The sequence below is a fragment of the Rana temporaria genome, chromosome 10, assembly GCF_905171775.1.
Source record: "Rana temporaria chromosome 10, aRanTem1.1, whole genome shotgun sequence".
Taxonomy (NCBI): domain Eukaryota; kingdom Metazoa; phylum Chordata; class Amphibia; order Anura; family Ranidae; genus Rana; species Rana temporaria.
Window position 1 is genome coordinate 32,899,737 of NC_053498.1, and position 22,473 is coordinate 32,922,209.

Below are 22,473 nucleotides of genomic sequence, written 5' to 3' on the forward strand. Positions count from 1 at the left end.
GATTCTGCTTCCCGTAATTGGCCTCAATCTAACGTTAAAAAAAGATTTTTTGGGTGAACCTCCACTTTAAAGCGGATGTGCCACTAAAAAAATATATTAAAAGCCAGCAGCTACAAATACTGCAGCTGCTGACTTTTAATATAAGGACACTTACCTGTCCTGGAGTCCAGCGGTGATCGCAGCAGATGACGAGCCGATCGCTCGTCACCCTGCTGCTCCCCCCTCCATCCACGGTGAGGGAACCAGGAAGTGAAGCGCTCCGGCTTCACTGCCCGGTTCCCTACGGCGCATGCGCGAGTCGCGCTGCGCCCGCCGATTGGCTCCCGCTATGTGCTGGGAGCCGAGTGTTCCCAGCATACAACGGGGGACGGACGGAAGGTAAGGAAAAAACCCGTCCTTTGCCCGTATCGTAGGGCCGGAAGTGGGTGCAGATACCTGTCTGTAGACAGGTATCTGCACCCCCCTCCCCCCTGAAAGGTGTCAAATGTGACACCGGAGGGGGGGAGGGTGCCGATCAGCGGGACTCCACTTTAGAGTGGAGATCCGCTTTAAGTCGAGAAGTGATATAGATTATATTTTTGGTTCCAGTTCTAAGGCTTTTTTCACACGGACGGCTGTCCTGCCGCTGTTGAAAGCATTTTTTGTGCGTGCGTTTAGCTGCGGTGGAACATTCTTGCCGTTTCTGATGTGCTTCCTTATTTTTCTTCTCAAGAAGGTCATTGCACAGGGTCCCCCTCCTCACTACAAGGATACATATTTTTCATCACAGGAGCGCCACTTTAAAGCCCTAATCTGTGCAATTCTTGTTGGTTTTTTTATCATATCAAGTGTGGTTTTTATTGGCATGTGTGGCCTTGTTCGGGAGATTGTCATTGCTTTCTGTCCTGGTGTCCCTGCTGTCCCCATTTCTTGTCCTTGTGCGATTTACACACACAGGACTTTTGCAGGGGTTTGGCGTTGGTCCATTGCTAAGAAAGGGAGACGGTAGCATTTTGTAACGTGGTCAATATACACTGGCCCGGATTCACAAAGCACTTGCGCCGACGTATCTCGAGATACGCCACGTAAGTGCAAATATGCTCCGTCGTATCTGTGCGCCGTGCCCACAAAACTAAGATACGCCTAAAAACAGGCTTCATTCCACCGACGTAACTTGCCTACACCGGGGTAGAGTGGGCGCATATTTACGCTGGACGCATGTGGCGCTCCCATTCATTTTCTATTCAAATATGCAAATCAGGGAGATACGCCGATTCACGATCGTACTTGCGCCCGACGCAGGCTACGACTGGTGCGCGTAAGTTGTACGTACGGCGTAAAGTTATGCCCCATAAAGGAGGTGTAACTCGGCAGCATCCATGCAAAGGGCTGCACCAGGTAACACAAGCCGACGTATTTTACATAGTTTACGTTGGATGTGAATATGATTAGGCGTAGGTTACGTTCACGCCGTAGGCAGTGATCCGGCGTATCTTAGGCAGTTGTTCCGACGTGATTGTGAGCATGCGCACTGAGATGCGCCCACGGGACAGCGCATGCGCCGTTCGTTATACGTATCTGTCTGGCACTCAGGCCCATCATTTGCATGGGGTCACGCCTCATTAGCATGGCTTATGCCCACTTCCACCTACGCCGGCTTGCGCCTAGGAAACCCAGAGCAGTTTTGGGAGGAAGTGCTTTGTGAATTCCATGCTTGCCTCTCTGCGCTGCGTCGGCGTAGCGTAAAGGAGATACGCTACGGCGGCATAAATGTGCGCCGCTGTCTGTGAATCCGGGCCTATGTGTTTTTCCTATGACGTTGCCGGCTTTATTTGTAATTTTTTTGTTACATTTGCTCATCGGCAGTTGAGGTAATTTCTGTAATCCAGTCTGCGTTGGTGGTGCTGGATATTTGGTGCCCAGAGCTGCCTAATTACAGGGGGTCCCCGACTTACGAACGAGTTGGGGACTTTCCTGTTGTTTCTAATTCGGAAATGTTCGTAAGTCTGGCCACGCATGCGCAGAACGGCAATTACGGACATTTCCGATGTTCCGTCGAATGCCGTTCTGCGCATGCACGGTCAATTACGGACATTTTTCACTGTTTTCCGAGGCTCCGTCTGGCCGCACATGCGCTGAACGGCAGATGGTCCCCGCAGCGTCCCGTTCGTAAGTCGGGGACCCCCTGTATCTGTTTCCGTACTGTTGTATGTCGTTTTTATACATAGTTTTTCTCTTTGGGAGTAGTACATTTTTTTATTTTATAACATCAGCATTGTAATAATAATATAAGCAATAGTTGTTTGACAATCCATTATAAGTTGCCTAGAAAAAGCTTTCATGTTGTGTGTGCTGCTTATCTGCTAGCCATCTCTTTCCACAACTTTCTGGATTCCCTGCATGCTTTTTTCCCCCCATAAAAATAACCAACATGTCATACTTGCCTACTATGTTCCAGTGGTTTTTGCACAGAGCAGCCTGGATCCTCCTCTTCTCGGGTCCCTCTTCAGCGCTCCTGGCCTCTCCCCTCCTGTTCAGTGCCCCCAAAGCAAGCAGCTTTTTGGTAAAAAAAAAAATCGCAATAAGCGTTTATCGGTTGGTTTGCGCAAAATTTATAGTGTTTACAAAATAGGGGATAGTTTTATTGCATTTTTATTAATTTTTTTTTATACTACTAATGGCGGCGATCTTAATGTCTTGACTGCAACATTATGGCGGACACATCGGACAATTTTGACACATTTTTGGGACCATTGTCATTTTCACAGCAAAAAATGCTATAAAAATGCATTGTTTACTGTGAAAATGGCAATTGCAGTTTGGGAGTTAACCACTAGGGGGCGCTGAAGGGGTTAAGTGTGACCTCATATGTGTTTCTAACTGTAGGGGGCGGGGCTGGACGTGTGACGTCATTGATCGTGCTTCCCTATATCGGGGAACACACGATCAATGACAGCGCCACAGTGAAGAACGGCCGCGGAGCTTCGGACCGGGCCGCAGACGCGCGCCCCCGACCCACGGCTGGGCACTTAAAGAGGACGTACAGGTACGTGCTTATGCCCAGCCGTGCCATTCTGCCGACGTATATGTGCAGGAGGCGGTCCTTAAGTGGTTAAAAGCAAAGTTGAAGGATGAGGTAAGTGAAGGAGGACTACACTAAGGTAAAGGAAGCTATTTAGGGAAAAAAAAAATGTACCTTTACAACCCCTTTAAGGTAAGAAACCTTTTGTGTGCAGCTACCCCCCCAGCCCCCTTTTTAAATAGTTACCTGAGCCTGATCTCAATCCAGCGCTGTGCCTGAGAGCAGCAACTCTCTCCCCCCTCACTGGACTCGGTGAGAGCAGAGGAAGTCATTGGCTCTTGCTGCTATCAATCAAATCCAAAGGGCGGGGTCAAGCTGCACTGTAGACACACAGGCAGTGTGGCTCTGGATCGAGCCCGCATGTGTGCTATTATAAGAATTGACTTCCTTTGGTATCACACAGAGAAGGGGGGGAGTCCAGAGCACCGGCGGGGGACCCGAGAAGAGGAGGATGGGGTAAACACATTGCACAGAGCAGGTAAGTACGACATGTTTGTTAAGACTTGCTTTCATTATTCTGAATACAGTTAAAAAATGGAATCATTGTTAAAGCTACAAGCCTCATCACAGCCTCTCAGTCACTTGCAAGCTGGCACTTGTAGTTCCCCTGCAGCTGCAAGGCCATAAATCGATCAGCTGCAATCGTCTTCTTCCTCTGCCTTCTTTTCATGGCGGTCTTTACCCAGAAGCCCTTTCTGTTGCTATTTCTGTCCGTCGCTGCTTGTTGTCACGCTGCTGTAATAATTGTCTAGTGCAGAGTGTGTGATGTCTCCCTCATCCCCACGCTGACACATAGCAGGAGAATTGTGATTGTGTGTGAAAGGCCAGCCTCAGCCCTGTCTCCACATACACTGATTATGTAAACATTGTGTTTTCCGCGCAGCGCGGCCTGCTGAGCGTACGTAGAGAAAAGGGGAAAAATAATGATGATGGCAAGCATATGGGGAGGAATACAACTCCATAATCCCTCATTATTACACTAAAAACGTCTGTCTAAAAATAGCCGCCGCGGTGCTGCGGGTGAAGCTTCTGTGAATTAACAGCTGCCTCACGTATATATTTAATACGTAACCTCGTGTTTTCTTGTATGCGGCTGAGTCAGAAATCTGTTTCTCTGCTAGAATTTCCGACGCGCTCTTGTCTAGACTCCTACCTGCGTACAAACATGACATGCGCGCTCTGCGGACGCAGTCTATAGCTTCTGTATGTGTAGAATAGTAAAAGAATAGCTGATTTAAGGGGCCCATTGACACCATAAGGGGCCTATTCACACCAAATGCGTTGGTTTGCACTGGGCAGCCTTGCTCAAAGCATAGTCAAGGCCATTTGCCTTGGTCCTCTGAGTTCAGTTCATACCTTAGCGCCATATTAGCAAAACATCAGCACCACCTCCTGAGCTATAATATGGCCTCTGGTGTCAATAAGACCTAGGGCATATGCAAAGCCCATGTTTGCAAAATTACTGTGTGTGTTTTTTTTTGTTTTGTTTATTAATTACCATATATACTCGAGTATAAGCCAAGTTTTTCAGCACATTTCTTGGTGCAGAAAATGCCCCCCTCGGCTTATACTCGAGTCACCTTTTTTCGACTGATCTCCTGGAATTTGGGGACCCGGTACCAGCTAACCAAAGGTCCCCTGGACCCCAAACTTGGCACACATGTAGCCCCAGTTCTCCTCTATAAGTCTGCAAAGTTTGTTGAACCTACAGCCGGGGAGCACCCCTTCCATAGACTCCCATGTTAAACGGTAATTTCTCTGGTCATTTTGGGGACCCAGTACCCGCCGTGTGTCCCCTGGACCCGAAACTTGCACACATGTAGCCCCAGTTCTCCTCTATAAGTCTGCAAACTTTGTTGTCCAGGGAACCTAAAGCCGGGGAGCACCCCTTCCATAGACTCCCATGTTAAACAGTAATTTCTCTGGTAATTTTGGGGACCCGGTACCAGCCGTGTGTCCCCTGGACCCGAAACTTGCACACATATAGCCCCAGTTCTCCTCTATAAGTCTCTGCAAAGTTTTCTGTCTGGGGGACCTATGGCCGGGGAGCAGCGATATATATATATATATATATATATATATATATATATATATATATATATATATATATATATAATTTATTTTTTTCTTTCTTTTCAAATCTGGGAACCCCTTCTATATATACTCCCATGTTAAACGTAAGTCTAGGCATGGGCACAGTGAGGCATGGGCACAGTGAGGCATGCAGATGGACATCCTAAGCTTGTACTCGAGTCAATAAGTTTTCCCAGTTTTTGTGGTAAAATTAGGTGCCTCGGCTTATATTGGGGTCGGCTTATACTCGAGTATATACGGTACTTTTTTTTAAAAAAATTATCATCATGTTTTTTCATCTTTTTTTTAATCATGCTTATTTATAACCTCAGTCATGCAACCTTTTTGCAGCAACTTCCTGTCTACATGCACTCCAGACATGCTGCATGGCATTTCTGATAGTGACAACCGTGGACCATGCCTATGTAGGGCTGCAACGAACGATTATTTTCATAATCGATTAGTTGGCTGATTATTGTTTCGATTAATCGGATAATAGCCTTAAAAAAATAAAAAATTGCATTTTTTTATTTCTTTGGGACAATTTTGTTGTTGGGTAGATTACAAAACACAAATTGCCACAAAAACACACTACATGCTTTTCTGCAGCTTCTTCATTTAGGTATAATGAACCAAAAAAAACTAAATGGCACCAAAATAGCATACCTTTCAGGAATGAATTACAATGCGTGGATGGAGGAATCCGTAAAAAAAAAAATATTTTCGTTCAGTCTGCCTAACAGTCGCCAGAACTTTATTATGAATGGATTTGCGCTGATTGTCAGTTGGTTATACATTTATTGGAAAAGCAGCCCGTTCTATGGAAGAACACAGAATGAGTATGCATAGATTAAAATCTCCTGTGTTTTTTTTCTTTATATTTAGGGGAACACACCAATACATTTGCTGAAGATGTTAATAATATCTACACATTTTTGGTGCACTGGGAAATTAACAATTGATTAAACTATATAAAAATCAATAGTACTCATGCTTATAAGTAACTTAACAGCCCGTCTGCGTTGTTCTCTGCAATCGTTTGGAATTATTTGCCCTCTCGACTTGCTTTGTGGTTTTTGCTTTGATTCAATAATAATGTCTTTTGGGCATTCCCCAGATACTCCTAGGCCCCGTACACACGATAGAATCTATCCGCAGATAAATCCCAGCAAATGGGTTTCTGCGGATAGATCCTATGGTGTGTACACGCCAGCGGATCTGTTTCCGCGGAGAAATCTCCTCTGGGATGGATTCCAGCAGATCGAATATTTGTTGTGCTGCACAACATATCCATCTGCTGGAATCCATTCCAACGGATGGATCCGCTCGTCTGTACAGACTTACCGGATCCATTCGTCCAAAGGGATTCCCCGCACGCGTCGTAATGATTTGACGCATGCGTGGAATTCCTTATATGACAGCGTCGCGCCCGTCGCCGCGTCATAATCGCGGCGACACGTCATCGGCAGAGGATTTCCGCGCGGATTTCAATGGGATGGTGTGTACACTCCATCCCATCGAAATCAGCGGATATCTTTGAGAGGATTTATCCGTGGAAACGGTCCGCTGGACCGTATCTGCGGATAAATCCTCTCGTGTGTATGGGGCCCTACAGTTTAAGTAAATGTAGATCCAGTCACTGAAATTCAAAAGTTGTTTTTCAATGTTTTTAAATCTGCAGCTTTCCTTAAAAGAGCACTTGGTGATTCTGCCATGATGGTCCTTGTTCAGGCACTTCCTTTCATGAGTTGACAACTGTCTCCCAGTTGCATTGTCACGTGCACCTCTATTGTCACGTGCATCTCTGGTGGAGAGTAGAGGTATCCATACAGAAAAGCCGGTGTTCTAACAATATGGTTCCTCCTATCGATATGGTTCCCCCTTGAATGCGCAGGCGCAATGCGAGGAAATGGAAATCAGCGAGCCTGAACAGCTGTTCGTCAGCTGTAGACCCTCCCGATGCTTGTTTATACATGCCGTCGATGCTTGGTAATACACAGCGTTCTACAGTACACGCCGCTCTATACAGCAAGGGGCGGATGTGATATTGAGCAGTGCTTTTTAGCTTGGTTATACATGCCGCTCTATACAGCAAGGGGCGAATGTGAGACATGTATTTTATTGAGAAAACCATCCCCCAAAAAATCACTGCTCAATTTCATATCCGCCCCTTGCTGTATAGAGCAGCGTGTATAACCAAGTATCAAAGCACTGGTCAATATGACATTAGTCTCCTCCCCTTACAGCACAGCGTGTATCATCGGGAGCGAGCGCGTGTACAGCTGACGAACAGGTTTTCAGGCTCAGAGATTTCCGTGGCCTCCGACAGCGCCTGCGCAGATGAGGCTGGACCCTATCCGATAGGGGAACCTGCTCGACAAGACACCGGCATGGCTTACCGTTCTCCCCATCAGCAAGCCAGTCTGGAGCAATGATGTGCAGCCAATGCTGGAGCAAGTGCATGTTGATTTGGAGGGGGTTGGAGGAGATCAATCGCACTGAGATGCTTTTTTTTGTATGGTTCACGGGGCTTTAGCAAAAAAAAATGTTAACCAGTTAGCATTTATACCTTCTTTGTTGGATAGTAATTAAACAGAGTATGTAAAAACCATATCTGGTGGCTGTAATTGAATCCAAGGCAAGTTAAGACCCATGTTAAGCTACAACTCTACTTCCCGTATAGCCTCCATAGGGTCAAAGCTGGTAGAATGGACACAGGGCTCGTTCTCACTTGCAACGGCCCTTGCCTGTGATAGGTAGTGAAGAGGTGATATGTTGCCACCTCTCACCACCTTTTATAACCCTAAAGGCTTGTTGCACAATGCAGGTAGGAATCGACCAACTCAATAAAGCTGCACTCATGGGGAGATTTACTAAAACCGGTGCACTCAGAATCTGGTGCAGCTGTGCATGCTAGCCAATCAGCTTCTAACCTTAGCTTGTTCAATTAAGCTTTGACAATAAAACCTGGAAGATGATTGGTTTCTCTGCAAAGCTGCACCAGATTTTGCACACTCCAGTTTTAGTAAATAACCCCCAAAGTCTGGTTGATATGTTCTTGACTAGTGTTAAGGGAGAGACAAAGGAAATGCCAAAGAGAATTCCTCTAGAAGAGCCTTTCTCAGCCTTTTTATGACAGAAGAACCTTAACCTCAACTGAGGGAGCTGGGCTCTGGTGAAGAGGCTTAGAGCTTCGAAACGTGTCAGATGGTGGCGACCCCCTTCACTTCCTCCACGATTGATCGGAGTATCGTTCAAGGTCATGTCTTTGCAGCTTATGTCGATTAAGCTTTACTGCGATTCTTTCTACTACACTTGTGAGTAGGCCCTGTATATATATTTTAATTATATTAAAATCTTTTAACGGTAATACACTAGGCTGGTGCGCATTTGTTTTCTTTTCTTTTTGCCACTAGGATATCCCCATCCATGAAGGGAGGCAAGGCCAGTGGCATCGTTGTTGGTATCATCCTTATGGGCAATTGACTCCTGGATTATCCTCTTGTGCACAGGAGAATTTGTTTTCTGTGTTTTAAAGTAATCTTAGGAGGAACCCTGACTGATAATGGCTGCTCCAGGGTTATGTAAGGGGGTAAATGGATGTTAACTAAGAATCTATTAAGTTAATCTAAATAATTCTGTCAATGGAGCACTAAGCCTAGTACACACGGGCCAAATGTCAGGCAACATCGGCCATTTCAATAGAAACCAGCCAACATTGGGCCCATGTGTCCTGCAGCCGGTCCGACAGAAGTTAGCCGCTTGACCAGCTTCTGTCGAAGGGGCATTACCGAAAAAGGTCTGCCAACCGGCTCCCGATCAGTGCTCATAGCCAATGGCTGAGAGTGCTGACCGAAGTGTATTAGGCTTAAATCTCTAAATAAGAGCATCATGGCATAAATGGCCCAACTAATACTTTGTGACCGGTAGTTTGTGGCGTATATTCTGAAAAGGTAATTATGAGTGAAAAAAAATGGCTATTAGTACAATTATCCCTTAAAATGCCCCCCCCCCCCCATAATCCCTCCTGAATCTTGGTTACCTGTCTCCACTCCGTATATCTATATTTTCTGCTAAGAGCCACAACATAGTCTCTCAGCTGAACTGTGCATGTGCAGCAGAATCCCGATTCATTGCTGGGAAAGACTGTCCAAAATTGGGACAAATGTAGGCCCATGGGTACATGGGTGAAGCCTCTGTGAAGCGGGATCTGCTTGCTCAGCAGATCATCTCTCCGCTGATCCCCACTGAGCAGACGGATGACAGGACTGCGTCTGCTCCGCTATGAAAAGCGGATACGGGCACAGCCCGCTCTCGTCTATGGGGCAATTGGATGGAAACTAACTGCTTGTCCGTTTTTCATCCAATACCATCTAATCAGATCTGCCGGATGGATGGGGAATAGGTCCCTCATCTGTCTGTTTTTGCCGATTCGGATCAGATCGGATGGCAGCCGGGTGTCGGGGGACATCTACCGCACCTTAGGCCCCGTACACACGGTCGGACAATACCGATGAGAATGGTTCGACGGACCGTTTTCATCAGTTCACCGCTGAAGTGGTCTGATGTGAGTTCAAAATCCGATCGGGTCAGAACGTGGTGACGTAAAACGCACGACGTGCTGAAAAAAACGAAGTTCAATGCTTCCAAGCATGCGTCGACTTGATTCTGAGCATGCGCAGGTTTTGAACTGATGCTTTTCTGAACTAACCATCGGTTTGGTCCAATGGGGCAGCGGTCCATCGGTTCGGTTTTGAAGCATGTTTTAAAATTTTGTACCGAAGGAAAACAGACCGATAGCCTATAACTTCGGTTCATTCTCATCGGACCAAACCGACCGTGTGTACGGGGCCTTAGAAGAGACTGGGGGGTCCGATCAGGTCCGCTTTAAAAAAAAACTGAAAGGCGAACCTGATGTGGATCACCCCTGTGAAAGGGGTCTAGGGGGTTTATGTAAAGGTTAACCTATATAAATGTACAGTTATTCCTCAAGAAAAGACTCCTAAGAAGTGATAGTTAATAGGTCAGAGCTTTGAGAGTCTCACTTTTGCAGGCCTTCTAGGCAAAACTCAAAATGTCATCAAGTCTTGCATTCCACTTTAATATTGTTTCCTGAACCAACTACTGTCTTGATTTTCTGCAGGAAATTCTTTTCAGCTCATTCAAGAAATTCATGTAGCTCATCCTTGTGTGCCATTTTGTTTGCACAGGTGCCGTGTAATGCCTTTGGGCTATAGAGATTCATTGTTTGTCTTCTAACTATTGTCACAAATGTTCTAAGAGGTGGTGACACAGTGTTCTTGTATTCTCACAAATATCCTCAGTATGTGCACTAAGTATAACAGATCATGTAGAAAATAATTGGTTTCCCCTGCTGTAGCAAATTAGATCATACTAGCTGGGGGTTTTCACCTTCCCCTGTCTCAACTGTGGGTATAGGATTGGGTATATGGGATTGTATGATATTATTTTTTATTTATTTGGTTGACCTGGATGGTCTTTTTTCAACTTGACCAACTATGTAAATATCGCTATACACGCGCTATAGCTTTTTAACCTGCCATGCATACATGTTCTTAGTGTTAAAGCTGATTACCCGCCTTGTGTGGTAGTTGGCGGTCATGGGTAGGCAAATTGTTATAGAATTCAAATGCTTGTTAGGCCATTGTGGGAGTCCGCAGGTAATTTTCATGGTGCCAAGGAACATATGTATCCATAGACATCAACAGAAGGCTTGGACACTTAGTGCCCATTCACACCTGAGGGTTTTGTCGCCTGAAGCGCGACGCCCCAAAACGCTAGAGGGGAAAAAATACATTATTCTCTATGGAGATGGTTCACATCTCCACTACAAAACGCCTGACGCCGAACGCCTGAAGCCTAAACAAGTTCTGGACCCTTTTTTGTCGCTCGAATTGAGCGTATTTGGGCGTTTTACATTGGTGACCCTAGACCTGTACAAAATCGCGGTAAAATACGATGCGTTTTGTCGCGGCAAATCGCGGTAGAAAACACTGCAAAGCGCTACGCTCAGGTGTGAATGCAGCCTAACTGAAAGTCTTTAAACTTCCAGGATGTTGGCATTTGTCCAACCCTTAGGCCCCGTACACACGACAAGCAAGAAACTCGATGGGAGACATATTCTGCCGAGAAAACCGGTCGTGTGTACACTTTTCGCCGAGAAACCCGTCGGGAAACTCGTCGAGCCAAATAGAGAGCATGTTCTCTATTTCCTCGTTTGGCAATGGAAAAATTTGGCTCGACGAGTTTTCTGACAGCCGAACAAGGAACTCGACGAGCAAAACGATGTGTTTTGCCCATCGAGTTTCTCGGTCGTGTGTACGGGGCCTTATAGTAGGCAACAACATTTACCGACATGATCACCGGTTTTACCTTTTGTGCTTACATTTCAAAAGTCCTATGCCTTTTTGGCAATAACAAGGGGTTGCTTAACAGAACAATGTTAATGAAAGGGCTTGGAGAACTGGCATGGCATAAATGTCAAGTTTCTGGAGTTGTGCTTGGCTGGCGGAACAAAGCAACAGGTTGACTTTAAATCCTGATCTTCTTAGGAAACGTAACTTTTACACTCCCCACCCCTCCGTTTAGCCGTAAAGTGAGTGAAGAAAGTTTCTGGTACTTCTGGGTATGAAGGAAAATGTGACTTGCACCTTATTACCTTGTGCTTGGTAGTTGGTCGTGTACTGTCACAGGAGGGTGTGCAGACAGTCAACCTCTGTAAAGTTTGAAATCCAGCTCAGAGCTTACCCAGGGCTGTTTTTTCTAGCTCATGGCCGACAATATAGATGAGGGGGAAAAGCAAGGTGATTATTATCCAGAAGGCAGGAAGCATTAAAGTGGATGTAAAGCCACTCTCATCCTTTCTAAACTACTGCCATAGTGCTGATCTATGGTATGATCTGGTGCTAATCTGCAGATGTTTTTTCACCTTAAAGCAATAGAATGCATTAAAGCGGATGTGCCACGGGAAAAATATATTAAAAGCCAGCAGCTACAAATACTGCAGCTGCTGACTTTTAATATTAGGACACTTACCTGTCCTGGAGTCCAGCGCCGATCGCAGCAGATGATGATCGATCGCTCGTCACTCTGCTGCTCCCCCCGCCATCCACGCTGAGGGAACCAGGAAGTGAAGCGCTGCGGCTTCACTGCCCGGTTCCCTACGGCGCATGCGCGAGTCGCGCCGTGCCCACCGATTGGCTCCCGCTGTGTGCTGGGAGCCGAGTGTTCCCAGCACACAACGGGGGGGGCGACGGCATATGACGGAATGCCCGTCTTTTGCCCGTGAATGCCGGGCCGGAAGTGGGTGCAAATACCTGTCTTTAGACAGGTATCTGCACCCCCCTCCCCCCTGAAAGGTGTCAAATGTGACACCGGAGGGGGGGAGGGTTCCGATCAGCGGGACTCCACTTTAGGGTGGAGAACCGCTTTAAGGTGAAAAAACTTTTACCTTTGCAACCCCGAAGAGCTATCCGAAGACTTTAGATGATATTCGCTAATCCTTATAATTTATATTGGTATAAATTAACAATTTTATATTCTTATTTTTACTTTATTTTTAATTTACATGTCTGTGTATATGGTAGTAGGGCATTAGCAGAATAAGCTTTTTTTTTTTCATAAGAGGAGGTATTGGAGGTCAGCCATGAAAATCCAATATGGACAGTTCTCTCATGGGAATGATCATTTAGTGATGTAAGCTGTAAAAGCATTTTATAAAGATTTTGGTGTGTGTTCATAACATATATATTTTTTATTTTTGTTAATTGAAGAAAAAAATAAGTTTTGCTCCTCAAACCTGTGGACCACTTCAAACATCTTTTGAGACTCCGCACATCAATGTACAAGGCAGCCTTTGGAACTACAAGTCCATGGCCCGGATTCAGATACAATTGTGTATCTATCGGCGTAACGTATCTCAGATACGTTACGCCGCCATAACTTAGGGCGCAAGTTCCGTATTCAGAAAGAACTTGCAATTCTCCACGCAGTGGGCGTGTTGTATGGTAAGGATGGCTGACCCCACGTAAATTACGTTTTTGGCTAACGGCGCATGCGCCGTCCGTGAACGTATCCCAGTGCGCATGCTCCAAATTAACCCGCAAAAAGCCAATGCTTTCGACGTGAACGTAAATTACGCCCAGCCCTATTCGCAAACGACGTATTTGACGGAAAATTCGACGCTGGCCCGACGTCCATACTTAACATAGGATACGCCTCATATAGCAGGGGTAACTTTACGCCGGAAAAAGCCTAACGTAAATGACGTAAAAAATTGCGCCGGGCGGACGTACGTTTCTGAATCGGCGTACCTACCTAATTTGCATATTCAACGCGGAAGTCTAGGGAAGTGCCCCTAGCGGTCAGCGTAAATATTGCACCCTAAGATAAGTAGGCGTAGGAGACTTACGCCGCTCGTATCTAGGCAACATTGAGGCGTATCTGATTCTATGAATCGGGCGCCGTTTTCGACGGCCCGCACTCAGAGTTACGACGGCGTATTTGGAGATACGCCGTCGTAACTGCTTTCTGAATCCGGGCCCATGATTCTTTTCTTTAGTGCTTTGTGTGCATTAGAAGCACTGTGTGTCATTAAGTGTTGTAGTCCTGGACAGAAACATACAGGACAACATTGCACTTGCAGGACAGAATTGCAAGTCAATGTCAGCAGGACGGTCAGAAAATTTCAAATGTGCTTTTTCGTTGGGAAAGAAAAGCAAAAAAAAAAAATCCATGTACAACAACAAAGGAAGCATACACAAACATTATTTGAATTTTTTAAGGACAATTTTTAGTCCATTATTGCCCATTTCTGCCGATTTATTGCCTAATAATATGTTGTTGAATCCTGTTGTCTGATTATGAGCTATAGAAACGTTGGCCTGCTGTCTACAATTCAGTGCTAAATTGTTACCTGTGTATGACTACTTTGCCTTCTGTTTTATAGTATGGAGGAATAGAACATATTTTACGTTACTATTTAGAATACTACCATAAGTGCAAAGATATTCATAGTCGACTTCTGTGTTTTATTTCTAGCTTGGTCTATGGAAGCTCAAGAGGCTCCCACCCAGAAACAGACATTTTGCACAGACAGGCATATGGAACACCTCACCCTCTGCAGGGCTATGCCACCAACCACCATCCAGCAGGTAAGATTATCCACACTGTTTGGACCTTTTTGTGTTCTTAAAATGTAACTTATTTTTAGCTAAAATATGATAGAACTGTGTTCCCATCAATAACTGCACTGTCAAAATGTGATCATCATTGGTACTCAAACCTTTAAACATGTACAGTATCTGTTTGTTTCAAAACTTGCTGGAAAAGTCCAGCAAAAAGTAATTTGTGTAAATGGAGACATTATCCATCATGCATTGGTTACTTCAATTGGATTTCAACTGTGGGCACTCAGCTGGGACAGCTTCAAAGCTGGGTGTGCACTGCGCATACACGTGTCACGCTGTGCCTGCTGAACGGACCGGCAATCTTCTGGGACCTGTGACGTATCCCAGATGACTGCAGGGAGGGAGAGGAGAACTTCCGCTCAGATAGCCTAGGAGATTTCTCTGTGCCATGTTGCTCTGTTGTCTGCAGATGCCCTGATATTCTGGGTTTAGTTGTGGTTTTGTGTCATGTGACACTCTGTCCCTTCCACAGCCACTTCCTGCAGCAGCTAGAGTCTGTAACACTCCACATTGTAGTTTTTTTCTGTAACTCTCCCCTTTGTAGTTTTTTAGACTCTGCAAATGATGTAACTTCCTTCACAGTTTTGATGGTGGGATTGAATACATCTTAATTAGCCTTTAGTCCCGCCCAGGCACGCCTACAGAAGGCAACCCTTTTATACACAGCCTGTTCTGCTGCTGGGCAGGATTGAATGGCTCACAATTAGACTTCAGTCCTGCCCAGTTGAATATGTCGACCAGTGTAAACTGGGAGAATCACTGCCCTCAGATCCCACCCTCCCAGAGCCCTGCTTTATGTGAAGTGATTAATTTGCATATAAGGGAAACGCCGCCCATAGCCCTTCCTCTGTAATCTTGCAATAAGCCAGTGCTGGATTTGATCCAGCACTGTGCCCAGCTGCTGGTTTTCTATTCCTCTCTTCCTGGTCTTACAGGCTTAGCTGAGAACAGTGGGAGCCATTGACTCCTGCTGCTGTCAGTAAAATCCAGTGAGCAGGGGTTCGGGGCCAAGCTGGAACTGTGTGTGTCCATGGACACACACAGCCTGGCTGGGAGCGTGCAGAACGTCTGGCCCCATAGCAAGTGACTTGCTATAGGGACAAATGCGGAAGAGGAGGAGCCAAGATGGTACTACACTTCCAGCAGAATACATAAAATGTTCCTGCACCGTACAGAGACATGTTGGAGGTGTGGGGAGGTGGTGGGAAACTAGCTCTATATCTTTTGGATGTGTAGTAAGCTTCATACCTCTTTGGACTGGGGTACACCAAATTATTCAGAGATTTACTGATTATGAGATCCCACAGGACCTGCTTTCTTCCAGGTACACCATCGTACAAACCTAGAAAAGACAAAAGCTTCATTGTCCCAGTCCTGGTGGGTGCAGCAAGACGCTGTATTCCTATTATCTGGATTACGGTTTGGCTGGGAAAAGGTTATTGGGTATAGGACTTGATCGTGACATCGATGGCCACACTTACTTTAAAAAAAAAAAAAAAAGGATTCTATAGGCATGAGTTTGTGTACTACTCCGCCTACACATCTCAACTGGACACGACCTAAGTTCATTGAGGTTATTATTGGACTGTTGGTTCCTACGAGACTCTGAAGTTAGAAAACTGGACTTCTTTCACCCCCCACTCCTATTTTACTATTTTATATAATTAGTCTGGTTGAAAAAGGACACAAGTCCATCTAGTTCAACCAACAAAATATACTGTATATGATAAAAAAATAAATAGTTTTGGCTTTACATACATTTTAAATCTTTTGGAAGTCTTGGAGGAAACATCTAATCTCTTGAAAAGTAAGTTCATATTTTCAGTTTAGACACCTAGATGTGCCCACATGCATAGCATGCATCAAAGCAACTCGGCAGCTCCATAATTTCCTTTTACATTTATGGCAAGCCTCACTGACCAGTAGGAGGGTACGGGCCAGACTTTAGCGTTGCTTGCAGGATCATCATGTGGGAATAATGAAGGGGGAAAAAAGAGATGAATTCAGGCACTGCATGGATTGTGTTCCTGAGTTTAAATACATTTATACTTTAAAACCATATCTGTAATGATTTCAGGCCGAACTAAATCACAATCGGTATGTAGGTGTGTGTATAGACAAGGGGGCTTCAAAAGGTTTCCCCACTTTTTTATTCTTAATATAATTAAGAAAACTGCCAAAACTTTTCGAAGAACCATTTGTATACAGTATATACACAATCCACAATCGGCCATTGCACAGAAGATAGAAATTTGCCCAGGTGTGCTGCCTAACAACATGGCCAACTAGGAGAGACACTATGGTCTTGAAATATGGAGCGTAGTAATAAAGTTTTAATATGAGAGCCTAATACTATTTATTCTTAAAAATGTTCCTTCCCCCTACAAATTCTACCTAACCTGTATAAAAAAGATGTGGGTACTTATCCATTTTTAATCCTCTCTGGTCTGGTTATGTGATCCTGCCGTTCTGACTCCTCTGTCTGTGAGCGGCTGCTGCACATGATAGGAGGGAGTATGGACAACAGCTAGGCCATGGGATACCATTCAGGTATCGCCAGCTATTGTGGCCCCAGGCAAAGTCCATTTGGGATTTGGCCTATGACAGGAGCCAGTGCTATACAGGAAGCATTAGCTTATGCGGCTCTGCTGCGCAGCCGCTTGCTTGTGCTACCGTTGGCTTCATTCACAAAACTGATGCTCTGTGATGGCTGGTAGGCAACCCGCAATCTGGGCTTGCCGACTCGGGCCACATGTGGCACCCGAGCCACTGGTTGGGCACCCCTGCATTAAGGTGTCAGCCTTTCAGTGCCCAAACCATACGCACATATTCTTGGTCTGCATGGCTGTTATCCCATATGGAAGCCTCTTCTAAAGATGATGCACAGGAAAGCCAGCAAACAGTTTTCTGAAGACAAGCGGACCAAGGCTGTGGTCTGATGAGACCAAGATAAATGTATTTGGTTCAGATAGTGTCAAGTGTGTGTGGTGGCAACCAGGTGAGGAGTACTAAGACTTTTGCCTACAACCAAGCACGGTGGTGGGAGAGTCATGGTCTGGGGCTGCATGAGTGCTGCCGACAGAGTTCATTGAGGGAACCATGACTGCCAACATGTACTGTGACATACTGAAGCAGAGTATGATCCCCTCCCTTCAGAGACTGACAACCCCAAACACACCTCCAAGACGACCACTTTTCTAAAGAAGCTGAGGGTAAAGGTGATGGACTGGCCAAGCATGTCTCCAGACCTAAACCCTATTGAGCATCTGTGGGGCATCCTCCAATGGAATGTCGAGGAGCGCAAGATCTCTAACATCCACCCAACATCCACACCCACTTTGGGCTCAATTTGAAATTTTTTACTTAGGGGTGTACTCACTTTTGTTGCCAATGATTTAGACAATAATTATTGTATGTTGAGTTATTTTGAGAGGACAGAAAATTTACACTGTTGTACAAGCTGTACACTCACTACTTTACTTTACTTTACTTTGTAGCAAAGTGTCATTTCTTCAGCGTTCTCACATGAAAAGATATAATAAAATATTTCCAAAAATGTGAGGGGTGTTCTCACTTTTGTGAAATTCTGTATATGGCAGTGTTTTGGAGGATGTGCTGAGATTGGACCCTAGGGGTATATCTCCTTTGTCGGGACTCCCAAATATTTTAGAAGCCGACAGGTGATTTGAATGCAGCTAATCTTGCCTATGAGGAAGTGTTGCATTGATATGTTTAGGAAAGATTGCTTTGGTGCTGTATATTAGGCAGCCTTTTCATGCTTGACAGAGATTTGAGTATAAGGAATGGTGCATTTCATCACAGCCCAGCGTTTTTCTGAAGTTTGCAGTGAATTTATCTCTATGCTCCTCACTGTGTTCCATCTGGGATCTGTTAACACTTTATCAGGTTACCTGACAACACCGTATGGTGTAATGAATTGAATGTCTTAAATTTTTACTTTGTTGTAGGAAAACATATGTATAAATAGTCTGTGCCCTCACATACTGGCTAAGTGTAACTTAAAACCTAAAATAATTGTAAAGGAAACATTTTTTATAAAATAACAAACCTGTCATGCCTGCTCTGTGTAATGTGTTTGCACGGAACAGACCCAATCCTGCTCTTCTTGGGTCCCCGTCGGCACTCGGGGCCCATCCCCCTTGCCAAGTGCCCCATAGCAAGCTGCTTGCTGTGGAGGCACTCATGCGTGCTTGCTACCGAGCCAGCTCTCTGCATCCATAAGCAAGGCTCAGCCCCGTCCCAATTGCTCATGCTGCTGCGTCTTAGCCAATCAGGAGAGAGAGACCCTGGAGAGCCTCTGGTCTTGTGCACATCGCTGGATCAAGAACTGCATAGTATGTATGATGGTAAAAACAACTTCAGCCTTTACAACCACTTTAAAGCAACTTTGTAAAAAATAAATAAAACAATACAATAAAGGGCTCTCTGCAAAGACTTGAATATAATATTGTTCTGTTGCTCATGTCGTAGATCTCTGTATTTTTGAAGAAAAAACAGCGGTTGGAGGTTCTGCAGAATCCAAAACTTTTGAGAGTATCAATTTCATGGTCCCCTGCTGCACACTATGGTTTCTTCTGCCATTCTTTGCATTGCTACAGGACACTGTAGTAATGTAGGGAGAAGCAGATTGAACCATTGAGAGCAGTGGGGGGGGCCTGGATTATGACACTACTGGAAGTGTCAGATTCTACAGGATCTTCAGCTGGCAGCTTCTTTTCACTGCTGTAGAGCTCAGTGGCACAAGGTGCACCTTGTGAGTATTCACTGGGGTTGATTTACTAAAGGCAAGTAGACTGCAGTTTTCAAGTGCTGTTGCATCATTTTCCTTAGTAAATTTAATGTGGTAAAGCTTTGACAGGCTACTGGCAGCAAGGCGGGATGTTATAGCTGTGCCTCCTGGGTGCCCGAAAATGCTGGGATTTGACACAAATGGGTGAAACACCCTGTATGCCTAAGGCCTTAAAGTACAAGATAGGCTAAACAGCACTATGCAGCATTCTTTGGAATGCACATTTCAGATGCAGAGTGTCCAAAAAGATAATTTATGTATTTTGTATTTTTTTTTTCTTTATGGTTTATTTTCCAAAAAACCCCCGTTCAGATGTCATGAAATAATACAATTTTATTAAGTTCAACCTTTTCCTTTTATTTAGGATTGTCGGGGTTGTTTGAGACTGGCCTCCATCATGCCAGCAGTGCCAGTCAAGACGCATCTGTGATGAATCTAATCTCTGCCCTCGAATCTCGAGGTCCCCAACCTGGACCCTCTGCCTCCTCCCTTCTCTCTCAGTTCCGCACACCGTCATGGCAGACAGGTATGGTCTACAATTGCAGTCCTAAATTTGATTAAAATTGTTAAAATGTTTTTAAAAAGTAGACCTAAGGATGTACCTGCTCTAAACAAAGGTCTATACTAGCTAGTAAGCCTGTGACAGTGAGAGTCCACAATTTTCAACCAACTTTTTCTAACCAAAATAGTATTTTTAATATGGTGGTAGGGTGAAATTCTTGGTCAGGGTTTTATTTATGTCCATATTGCGGAGATCCCCCTGATTTCAATCCCAGTGACGCCACCACAAAAGACATAGGGAAGGGTTGTCAGAGTGGCAGGACGTGCCTGCTCTAAACCAAGGACTTTAACGTATAGTAAGCTTTAAGCCTTGTACACACGATCTGATTTTCCGACAGAAATTGTGTGATGACAGGCTGTTGGCAGAAAATCGGACGAATGTGTCAGATTTTTCACAGACAAATGTTGGATGGCAGGCTTTAAAAATTTTGGTGGACAACAGTCTGTTGTCGGAATTTCCGTGTGCAGAAGTCTGCCGGACAAAATTCAAAAGTACAAACACACATGCTTGGAAGCAATGCTCACCAAACACGACATTAGCAAAAGGTGCCCAAAAGGTGTCGCTAAAGAGCTGAAAAACCACGTATTATGTAACTACGTTCGTGTTTGTTGGCTGACAATTGTGTGGCGTTTCTATGCAAGACAAGTTCCTGGCCAACACCTTCGGACAAACGTCTGAAGCTGTCCCCGTTGAAAATCCGATCGTGTGTACAAGGCTTTACACTGGTAATGTTTGTTACTTCCATTTTAAAGATGAAAATTATTAGAGTGGTTGAGTATTTTAATTTCTGACCCTACCATCATTTTCAGCTATTTTAAATTGGAAGGAATGTGTGCTATTTCTGAATTAATGGAACCATCATTAAAAGTTCAAAAATAATTTTTAGTCTTTTTTTTTGTTTTTTATCAGGAAAGTCAACAGTTTTCAACCAACTTATGTTATATAGTAGTAGCTACCTAAACTAATATATGAATAATTTTATTAATAAACAATACCTACTGGGATGTTTCTGCGCTTATTAGAGTACATTTTAAGCTGATTTCTAACCCAAACCTTCATTTTCAATACAGTGGAAGGGTGAGAATCTCAGTCAGGGTTTTATTTATGTCCATATTGTGGAAATCCTCTCCTCACTTTCTATCCCAGTGACACCATTAAAAAAGACAAAGGGAGGAGTTTTCACTGGGGCAGGAAGGCACAGACAATGTAAACTTGACTGAGGTTCTAACTCTTCTCTTTTTTTTCATAAAACAAAAAAAAATGGTTTTCTTGCCAGCTGCGTCCTTGATGGTTACAGGGATTTTCCATCACTTCTTTACCATTGGCACGCTGTCACTGTAATGGGACATGAAAGGCTGTCTCCACAATAGGGACACAGATGGCAATCAAAACCTAATCCTATCCCACTCTAAGACCCCTTTCACATTGAGGAGTTTTTCAGGCAGTACAGCGCTAAAAATAGCGCTGCTATCCCGCCTAAAAAACTCCTTCACTGCAGACTCAATTTGAAAGCCTTAGGGCTTTCACACTGAGGCGATGCGCTGGCGGGAGACAAAAAAATCTCTTGTCAGCAGCATCTTTGGAGCGGTGAGAGGAGCGGCATGTATACCGCTCCTTCACCGCTCCTTCCAATTGAAAACAATGGGAAACCGCGGCAATACCGCCCGCAATGCGCCTCTATAGAGGTGCATTGCGGGTGGTATTAACCCTTTATCGGCCGCTAGCGGGGGTTAATACCACACCGCTTGCGGCTGATTACCGCGGCAATCCCGGCGGTATAGCGCCGCTATTTTTAGCGGCGTTATACCACCACCGCGGCTCCCGCCCCAGTCTGAAAGGGGCCTAAGGCCCCTTTCACATTGAGGCGTTATTCATGCGGTACAGCAGTAAAAATAGCGCTGCTATACCGCATGAATAAATCTTGCCCTACAGGCTTCAATGTGAAAGCCCGAAGGCTTTCACACTGAAGCGGTGCAGTAGCAGGACCGCTCCAAAAGTCCTGCTAGCTGCATCTTCGCAGCGGTATAGGAGCGGGGTGTTTACCGCTCCTATACCGCTCCTATACCAATCAATGGGAAACCGCGGTAATACCGCCCGCAGTGCGCCTCTGCAGAGGCGCATTGCGGGCGGTATTAACCCTTTTTCAGCCGCTAGCGGGGGTTAAAACTTCACCGCTAGTGCCCGAATATCGCGGTAAATACGACGGTATATCGGCGCTAAAAATAGCACGGCTATACCGTCACCGCACCTCCGCTGCCCAATGTGAAAGCAGCCTAAGCAAAACTAAAAAAATGTAGTTGAAGTTTAGTTGGCTTTGAGGGACTCGTGTGCACAGGGACAAGCAAATGCATGTTTTGTGTTGGCTGTACATGGGCTTATGGTTAATTGTTTTACTTTTTAAAGCCATGTACATGAACACGTTAAACTGAAATTTTATTTTCAACATTTTAAACTATTTGATCAAACGCTGGATAATTGGTATTTTTTATGGAAAGCTGCCTATACTCTTTTTATATAAATAACACAAAAAGGAATATCCATGCTAAATGTGCTTAAAAAGTAAATAAATTATGAAAAATAGTGAATAATAAAGACCTAGCACAGGTCAATAGATAAACAAGCAATAACAATTAATATTCATATAGTGCAGCACTATCACTCAATGAACATATATAGCATAATCTCAAAAATGTGATAAACATGGTGAAAGGTAAATGTGATAAATTCCAGTGTCCCGACAGATCAAAATCCAACAGGT

The 22,473-nt window shown here is 44.7% G+C and overlaps 1 protein-coding gene across 1 annotated transcript in view; it reads left to right on the forward strand.

The window, feature by feature from the left end:
• Positions 1 to 22,473, forward strand: part of PRR12 (proline rich 12) — a 158,704-nt gene that overhangs the window by 88,423 nt on the left and 47,808 nt on the right. Inside the window, exons 2-3 of the mRNA XM_040327499.1 lie at positions 14,195 to 14,307; positions 19,518 to 19,679. Of these exons, the coding sequence (XP_040183433.1) occupies positions 14,195 to 14,307; positions 19,518 to 19,679 (275 nt within the window). The remainder of the gene's footprint in view (positions 1 to 14,194; positions 14,308 to 19,517; positions 19,680 to 22,473) is intronic.